The following is a 10,000-nucleotide window of genomic DNA, read 5'->3' as shown; positions in this document are numbered from 1 at the left end:
GGCAGGGACTGATTTTTATGTTGCATAACAGAAACCACACGATCAATCTTTCAGAAATATTGTTCAAAAACGAACAAAAGCAATCACTTAAAACACATATGTCAGAGTCAAGCATTTTTATGTGGCCCGCGAGATAAATATCAAAAATATATTAAATGTGTTCACGACTGAAAGAGAAAGTTTTCCAACTAACGTCCAGACAGAGCTGATATAACTCCAGCGAGCAGCGACACGCTCAAACCAGCATGGCTCTGTGGCTGCTGTCGTGTTTCCTCCCCGACACACAACAACGCGGTCAAGCTGCTCAGACATGTTCATCAGCACAAACCTATGTGAGCACCTGTTGTCATCTGATGTTGTCATTATTATGATGAAGATGAACAAAACAACAGGAGTCTCCTCCTCAGCTCAGATCAACCCCATGATGCAGGTATCTGGCTGGAACAGGTGAGCATCACAGTAAACCAGTGGAGCAAACTGAGCTTTAAATATGTTGGTTTTCTGCTCTTTTTCTGCTCCAAAACGTGAAAGTTAACGGGTGAGATGTTGCATTTTCATTTAAGATAAAATTATATTTTTATTTTGTTGTTGGCCCGTGAGAAAAGATTTAACCTACAGTAAACAGGAGGTGGAAAGGCTGCAGATAGATGAATAGAATAGAAAATCCCTTTATTGTTCCTCAGTGGGGAAAGCTAGACGTCACAGCAGCGATGACACGTATTACAGGAGAAAAAAGGAGAATAAAAATAAGAAAAATGAATAAACAAGAAAACGTAAATCCTGAATAGATTTTAAAAATGCTGAATATACCACAAGTAATGAATACACTGATGCCTTTTATTTAAAACTGACTTGCTCATGTGTAATTTGGTTATTCCACATTCAGTGTTAATGCAAAAATAAGTTTGTTTCCAAATTTAAAGGTTAGAAATTGCATTTATGTTGATAAAGAAAATGTGCAAATTTGCCGTCACTTTTTCAAAAAAATATTAAGTTTGGCCCTCGACTCCGTCCCAGAGTTTCACTTCGGCCCCTTGTGAGTTTGAGACCCCTGACTTAAAACATTTATTCCTTTAATTTTAATTTGGAACTTAGGTTTTAAAATAATTTAGCATCTAAATGACTTTAAAAACAAGGCTGCATGAAAAACTTCACTAAGGCTTCATGACACAAATAAAATTACAAACAAGTCTTGAACAGAGAGACCAAAAAATGTTAACCAGATTAACCTTCGATCTCCCTGCAGTTCCTCTTCACAGATCAGATGTTCCTCCTGTCAGTTACAGCGAGCTAGAAGACACTTTAATGTCCAAATCCAGGCTGGGACTGACCAGGTTTTCTTCTGTAAAACCCACATCTGTAGCATCTAGTGTTACTGAAGCTATGCTCTGGATGGGTCATACTCCACAGGGAAGTGATGAAATTGTTAGTTTGTTTTCAGACATGACATCACATCTGCAACGGATCAAACTGAATCATTCAAAACATTCATTCCTTTGCAATTACATCGTCTCACACAGAAGATCCTGTGATCAGAGCAGATCCTGAGGAGTCTGATGAGCAAAACGTCTGCGGCTCTGAGACCAGATGAAGAGGCGCCACGGGAACATCACATTACCATGGAGTCCAGAGTCGGTAAAACTAGGCCTTGTTGGAGCTAAGTTTAGAGTTGTAGAGTGTGTGATAGGTCAAGGATGAGTCTGGGCTGAGGCAGCAAGAAGCACATCTGACCCCTATGTGAGCTCACATGCAGGGGGGGTTAAAGAGCTACAGCTACTACAACGTGTTCAACGTATCTCTTTTTACTCACGAACGCCTACAGAGCTCCTTAAACATGAAGTTTTTCAGTTTGTCAGAACCAAATAACCAAACACACATGCATAAGGAAAGGATTGTACTTTGAACCAATTTGATGTGTGTTTCTGTGCAAAAGTTATAAAGTCCCACAGACCAGCCACACCCTGTAGGCCTCCTTCTTCAGCCTGACGGCTCCCCGAACCTCTGGTGTCCACCAGCGGGTACGGGGGATGCCACCACGACTGGCACCGGCCACCTTGCGACCACAGCTAGCAACAGCTGCCTCAACAATCGCAGAGTGGAACAAGGCCCACTCGGAGTCAATGTCCCCCACTGCTCTCGGGACGCGGTCAAAGTTCTGCTGGAGGTGGGAGTTGAATACTTGTCTTGACAGGTTCTTCTGCAAAGCGTTCCCAGCAGACTCTCACTATGCGTTTGGGTCTGCCAGGTCTACGCGGGATCTTCCCCTGCCATCTGATCCAACTCACCACCAGGTGGTGATCAGTTGACAGCTCCGCCCCTCTCTTCACTCAGGTGTCCAAAACATACGGCCGCAGGTCAGATGATACGACTATAAAGTCTATCATCGACCTGCATATTACAGTAAAATATTCTGTATATGGCCATATTATGGTGATCCTTGGGTCGTGATGATGCGGCCCTTGAATATTGTTGCCCAGGGTACAACAAATTGTTAATCTGGCCCTGCTACCACCCCCACCCCCTCCCCGCTGTCACGGACGGTGGCGAAACAATTCGTGTGCACACCCTCCCACCCCCACTCGTTCTCACGGTCTGTCGGGCTTAGTAAGTTCTCTGGGGGAAACCCTGAACATCTATATTGTAGTTAACTTCTACAACCTGCTGCATGACAATAACGCAACCCTTTCCCGCTGTGCCGTAACTATTATTGTTTTCCACCTTGAGAAATTGGACGTGTGGCGTGAGAGCACATGACGACAGTCGAATGTGTGTCACGCTCATTGGGAAAGAGTTTTTAGCCCTGATAAAATATACATTCACTTAAGATATGGCTCGCTGTGTTTTTAATTATTTTTGCTTGCAAAACAGCTGGTTTTGTGAGATGGACAGGGAAAGGTTTATGATCGGTCAGTCAATGAAGCATGATCATGCTGCACATGCGCATATCATTTCCTTTCCTAGGCTCAATCCCAATACTCGCACTTCCACCCTTGCACCCTTCAATTACGTGTTCCAGTCCAGGGGTGTGTGTGCGTAGAGTGTCCCAATCCTCAAGTGCGGAAATTGACCACGCCCGTTTTGCACCCATGATCCACACTTGGCCCAAGTCCGCATGGATGCGTACTTGGGTGAAGGCTATTACCCACAATCCATTGCTGCATAGGAATTCTGAGAAGAAGACGGAGCAATGGCTGAAGTGCCTTTTCTGAGAATATGTATTTTTAACATAAGAGCTTCACTTTAAGATGATTAATCATATTTATCCATGCTCTGGATGTTTTAGACTACGATTTAATGTGAACAGCAATTCATGTACATTTTGTCAAGGAAATGTTTGTTTAAAAGTTGTCAATAAAGATTTATTTAAAAACTAGCACAAACAGCGACTGGCATGCATTGCGGTTGATGACGCAATTCTCACTGTCCCAATTCAGCAATTATTTGCACACTTGTGTATTACGCACTTGACGCCTTACTGCACACTTCCTCTAAGTGCACTTCGCTGAGGACCTAGGGCGCAGTGCGAGGATTGGGCCCTAATGTCTCGAAGTCTCAGTCTGGAGCACAGGCTGGGTGTTTTCACTAACCTGCAGGAAATATTGTTGGCAAATGTCACTAGGTTGTTTTCTAGATGCTTCTGGCAAAAGGTAATGAAGGGGATCTGAAAAGTTTTTAGAAATAGCAACAAAGTTGCTAAGTTGGCAACACCATGTGGGAGGTTTGTTGGATTTGCCACTCAGAGCAGCGCGAGACTAAACCGCGGGAGGACAGCATAACCTGACAGTGACAAAGGAGTAGAAAATGGATGGCTGAACATAATTTTTTATTTTTCTTGCAATTAATTCTGTTTTTATTTAGAAATTGAAATGTCCCAGTAGCATTTCTGGTGCACGTAGGGGTCAAGTGCTGCAGAAACATCTTAATTCTGCAAGAACACCAGGTTATACAAGACTGACAACACCAGCGCATGAATTAATGCTTGCGTGAACTGCCGTGAAACATAGATTAGTGCTGTTAGGTCCACTGATGCAACTCCAAGACAGATCAATACAACTAACACACAATGGTGAAAAAATGCTGTTCACTAGGGAATGATGAGCACAGCACAATTCAAAACCAAGCCCACAAACTCATTCACAAACGTTGACATTCAGCTCTAAAGGCTAAAAATAAAACATGGCCATAAGGAGGGGGGTGAAGAAGACTAGAAACTCATACTAGATGTGAAGTACACAGAAAAAACAAGTCATTCATCTGGGGTTTTAACAACAGGAAATGATGTATCTGCTTCTATTATTTACTGGCCTCAATGACATTTTGTTGTCATGGGGGGTGGGGGGGTGGGGGGGTTGCAATTACACATGACCGTTTCCTGTTTCCCATCCACCACTTGTGCTTTGAGGCTAATCCTGTATCCTGTGTTGAAAATGCTGTTTTCTGTTTGTATGCCAGTAAAATAAGGATGGAGCATCCTGTGAGTGGGTCTAAGAACGGCAGAACGAGCAAGACATCAAGAGTAATGGAGCAAGAATGCAGCAGGAGACTTGTTAGAACCTGAAGAGCAGAAACAACACAATGGCTGCTCTCCTTTTCCTTATAGCAGTTAGAAGAGGATGACTCCCGGCATTCCTCTGTGTGCCATAATGTACACGCATGTGCTTCAGCCTGGTGGGTGGCACAAGGTTTTATAAACTAACTTGTATGTTGTGAAGATGAAGAACGTCCAAGTTTAATAACAGCAAAGCTAGTTTACCCAACAGCGCACTTTTAAAAGGCCCTGCAGCGTATAAAACATCTAGAGCTCGTAGAAAACAGCGAGACTGTGGGCTGTGCAGCTTGGCCACGTACAAAGAATCTCCCTGTCTCATAAACCCACCCAGACTGAAAAGGAGGAAGGGAGAGAAGGGGAAGGGGGAACGACTGGAAGAATGAGCATGTGAGGAAACAAGTGAGTGGCTATCGGCAACAATATTCCACAAACCCAAATTTCTTGCTGATTTTATTATTATCATTCTGCAGCTAACCCTCACCTCTGAACTTCCTGTGAAAGAGGAAGTGGAATTATCTCGTGAGGATGAATACGAGTCTGTCTGGGCCCGTGGTTGAATTAGCAAACATTTAACTAAGACAGACCAAACTCCTGAAATACTGGATTCCAGCAGAGATTTAATAATCAGACAAAGCATCTCTTTTGCAGCTGAGCCGTAAACAAGTTTTCTCATCAAAGCCGTGGCGGGAACACTAACCGAATCATAGGTCGACCCATTGTTGGGAACTCGTGATAGCTGGTTTGTTTCTGAGCATTTGAGGCCATGCCGGAGCGTTAGCTTTCTACTGGAATGTCACCGAGTTCAAACGGAGAACGGGAAGAACAACAAAATACTACAAATAGATAGAGAGAAACGGGAATCACATGAGTGGATCCTGCACGGATTCACTTTGTCTCATAATAATGATAATATATCAAACTTATACAGCGCTTTTTAGGACACTCAAAGATGCTTTCATGCACTGCACATTCACACACTGCTAGTGATGGTAAGCTACTTTATAGCCACAGCCGCCCTGGGGCGGTCTGACGGAGGCAAGGCTGCCATTTGGCGCTGTCGTCCCCTCTGACCACCACCAACACAGGCAAGTTGGGTGAAGTGTCTTACCCAAGGACACAATGACAGAAAACCCCTGGCAGGAGCTGGAATCAGGCCCATGACCCTCCGATCATGAGGCAATCCACTCTACCACCTGAGCTACTGCTGCCCAAAAAAATCCATAAAAAATATCCAGTTGATTTATTTTAATTCTGACATTAGGATGATCTACAAAACTGCTCTGAAGAGAAAAAAATAAATGTTTTATTTCAAATTAGGAGAAGCGATAAAGGCTTTTTAGACAAGATATCAGTTTATCTAATAAATCAGTCTGTGCAGCACACTCAGAGTCTCCAGAAAATAAAATGTAGCAGAATTTACTTTTGAAAACCTCTCATCTTTCTTTAAAACTGGCCCTAAAGAGGGCTCTCTTCACTTATGTCTTCTGGGACAGTGACTCAAAATCCTAAGTGGATTATTTTCTGTCTTTCTCAACACACACACACACACACACACACACACACACACACACACACACACACACACACACACACACACACACACACAAACACACAATTTACAGCTGCACACTGGCCTCATAATTGTGTGTGTGAGCCCCAGCTGAAAGGGGAGACAGTCGGGGAGAGATGGATGACATGGAGTGTTGTTTTCTGTTTGCCATCTGTAGAAGCCAGGGACCACCAGCTTCAACACAACTCAGCTGTCACACACACACTTTTTTAAAGCCACCTCTGAAAAGTTTACTACATTCCGAGGCACAGCTGCTCACTCTGTCAGTTAACACAGGGATGTGCTGCTCCTGGGGAAACGGCTGAAAATAGATTTTGTCATTTGTGAGACTTCATTGTTACCACACACACGCGCGCGCGCGCGCACTTTTACTTGAATAACCCGCTGGCTCAAAAATGGTCAAAAGTGTGCAAATAAAACCCTTAAACCGCACAAAAGAATGTATTTTACTTTACCTGCAGACTGAGGGCAATCTGGCGGATGTACATCATGTTAAGATCCTCCAATATCCAAAGTTTCTCCTCCATGTTTGCGTATTTATCATTTGGCATCTTTTGGAAAGTCACTACAAGATCACTTCTTGAGGGTTAAAAAGGGCTTTCAGACACGAAGAAACCACTGACAGATCGCACATTTTGACAACTTTACGATGTCTCCTCTCTTTTAATCAATGCGTAAAACTGCGCGCAAAAGTTTCCAAAAAAGAAAACTCCGTCCAAGCAGACTGAGGTAAAGTGGATGACAGCGTTAACTGCGCTGTAGGGACCCTCTCTCCGCAGTAAGCCTCCCAACTCGCTCCCGTCGCTTATTCTTCTTCTACTGACAACAAAGATCCTCTCAAACACCCACAGTCAACACCCAGCGGCTGCTTGGAAAGAATAAAAAAAACAGCTATTCTCTTTGTGTCCTGACTGTGAATGCCGTGTGTCCTCTGTGACAAGAGACCTCTCTACAAAAGGGCATCGCGTCTGCGGGAGAGATCGGGACAACTAGCCCACTGTGCGCCCTGACGCGCCCGACTCGGAGCTAAATTAACCCCTGAGACGCGCCTCTGGTGTCGATAATGACGTTTAAAGGAGGGAAGGGGAGAAGAAACGACTGTGGTGGTAGCGACGCCCCTTTAGGTAAATAAACAGCAAACGCCGCGCCAGAGCGCGCGCATAACGGGGAGTGGAGCTTTGTTCTTTTATGGCTTAATGAGAAAATGAGAGCCGTGTCAACCGGAGCTCAGGGGATAAGAAAAGCAACACACCAAGTAACCCTAACTTGAGTCATAAAACACAACCTTACACAGAAACCAGATTATCTTTACATAAAGATTCGGGATTTGGAAGAAAATAAGTTTTGGTCACACAATATTAAGTTGCCAGGGTAATTTATTTCTACTAAACATGTTAATGAAGAGCTAATAGGGGAATAGATAAATAAAAAATACCAAATCTCAGTTTCTGTCTTGGGCAAAATAAACCCCAAAAGTTTTGTCCATTTCGATTTTGATGGATTAATCTCTGTTTTTTCCCCCAAATAAATTCACAAAAAATCACCTTTCCTCTGCGTGATCTTAGGTCTAGCTGTTTTGTGTGGTGTGTGTAGCCTATCCTTCCGTGTGGCGTGGGAGAAACCAACGCTAAAAAATCCACAAGCAGCCCCCTCAACCGAAAGCTGGCATCACGTTGCGCACAGACAGATTCCTCAAAACGCGCTCATTCTTTAACGTGCGTCACCATCAGGGTGTTTCAGAGAACTGGCATTAAACACCCAGGGACATCCCTCCCGTAAGGATCAAAGCGTAAAACACTTTCTGACTGAGATCTGGGGCCACCCTTCTCCCTGAAACACTTGCCCTAAACCTTTTACACATGAAAGCAGAGGACACAAAAGAGGCTGCTAGAGCCTTTTTACCTCAGGGGAGACCCGGGGGTGCTGGTAACAGCAGCTCATTTCCCAAATCCTCTCCAAAGTTTTAAAATCTGGCTAATCTGTAACAGACTCCGACAAATGCAGTGAGACAGAAATAATTTACCAGGGAGGGTTAAAGGGGCTCGGGAAACAGCAGCAAAGCTGGACAGATGTTAATTATAAATCAGGTTTTAACATCTGGCTTACTGAAGTGTGGATGTTTTTAGAGCCAAATCACTTCCATGTGAATTTCCCTGCAAAAACAAAAAAACAACAAAAAAAAAACCCAAACAAGCAAAAAGCACGAGTGTCTACAACCTAGAGGCTGAAAAGAAAAACTGAAGCGATTATCTCGGTGACAGGACCTGCTGACGGGCAAACATGAAACCAGCTCAAACCCGTTCCCAGCCTTTTAGCTCAGCGAGAGGCAAAAAGTCCAACATGTTTCAGCTTCTCTGGGATTTCACTGGGTTAGATGCTGATTACCCACAGCTGGAGTGATGGATTAGCATCTGAAGCAGGGCCAGATGTGCTAACTGGCTGCTGTGGGTGTAAATGCGAAAGCAATCCATTCCAGTGTCGTTAATCCGATTCAAACTTTAGATGAACACGGGAAATTCTCTAAGCAGGCATAAGAATACGCTCCCACTGGTTCCAAGGCACTGACTGGTGCTTTGTTTTCTTTTGAACAGACGTGTGAAGGAATATGGAAACATTCCAGTCCATAATCAGCTGGAGGAAACCTCACAACCAGAGCTAAGTTCGTTTTATGGAGCTCCACCTGGGGAACATTACAGGTTGCTGCCTGCTAAAATAAGGGCGACAGTTGTGAGACTGACTCATTTTTTTTGTGACATAATTGAATAAAATGTAAAATAGAAACGATTGAGAAAAAAGTTAAAACAAAATAAGCCAAACATTAATTCTTGAGCACGAAACCCTTATTTTTCAAGAAATGCCATTCTGTCAGTGTGCCTTCAGGCAGCTGTAGCTACATCGTAGCTCATCACCATCAGTGTGTGTGTGGATGAACGATGTAGTGTAGTGTAAAGTGCTTTGGAGTCCTCTCACTCTGAAAAGCTCTATACAAGTGGGGTCATTTATTATTATTCCCACAGGAAGGATTCGGATCCAATATTAGTTGAATTATTAACTTAATTAAGGCAAAGCTGTAGTAGATTTACCTTTAAAAGTTTTATATTCTTTCATCTTAAATCTGTATTTGTTCTAGTTAAACATGTCGTGACCAATGGTCGTGACATTAGGTTTTAGGTTTTATATGCATTGTTTTGTATTCCTGGGTTTTCTCCTTTACACTAAAGGCCCAAACGTCTACTTCCTTGCAGTAGTGAAGAAAAAGGAAGGCACAAGTGTATTAAAAAGGGCTGCATTCCACTTCTGCAGCTGTGAATGCTTAGCATAGTGAACTAGACCAAATTCTTGCTTTGCAAAGAATGATAAATGATAATAAATACATTTATTTAGTCTGGCTTGCCAGGCTAGTGAATGCTGGCTGATCTGTAAAACCGGTGAAGGGCAGGGGCCACATGCTCTACGCAAACTGTGTGATTTATAAACGTGATGGAAACCTGGAACTTTGGTGAAGATAAGGAGCTGGAGAGATGGAAAAATGATGAATTTAAGCCATGCACGCACGCACGCGCGCACACACGCGCGCACACACGCGCGCACACACACACACACACACATACACACACACACACAAAACTACTAAATAGTTGCAAAACATATTTATTAAATCACACATGTCAGAACGTTTAACCCCACCTGCCAAGTTAGAGGCCAAACCGCGATTGAGAAGCTCTCCTGAAATTGCCGACTCATACCACTCCATGCCGACCCACGATGACCCGAACCGAGCTACTACAAGCACCTCGATTTCACTCTTGGTTGTCACTAGCCTGGCCTGCCAGACTCGCCCTCTGTCTACTCTACTCAGAGGACGAGTCTGGATACTCAGA

At 43.7% G+C, this 10,000-nt stretch overlaps 1 protein-coding gene across 3 annotated transcripts in view; it reads right to left on the bottom strand.

Annotated features, from left to right (window-relative positions):
• rtkna (rhotekin a) overlaps positions 1-10,000 on the bottom strand; it is a 79,650-nt gene that overhangs the window by 46,486 nt on the left and 23,164 nt on the right. The window contains exon 1 of one of the 3 annotated variants that reach the window (XM_015972401.3): positions 6,575-6,897. The exons of the other annotated variants lie outside the window; for them this stretch is intronic. Coding sequence (XP_015827887.3) covers positions 6,575-6,670 — 96 coding nt within the window. The 5' untranslated portion in view covers positions 6,671-6,897. Of the gene's footprint in view, positions 1-6,574; positions 6,898-10,000 lie in introns of those variants that run through there. 3 annotated transcript variants of the gene reach the window in all.

This window comes from Nothobranchius furzeri, chromosome 17 (assembly GCF_043380555.1).
Source record: "Nothobranchius furzeri strain GRZ-AD chromosome 17, NfurGRZ-RIMD1, whole genome shotgun sequence".
Taxonomy (NCBI): Eukaryota; Metazoa; Chordata; class Actinopteri; order Cyprinodontiformes; family Nothobranchiidae; genus Nothobranchius; species Nothobranchius furzeri.
This window is presented reverse-complemented; position numbering and strand designations above follow the sequence as displayed.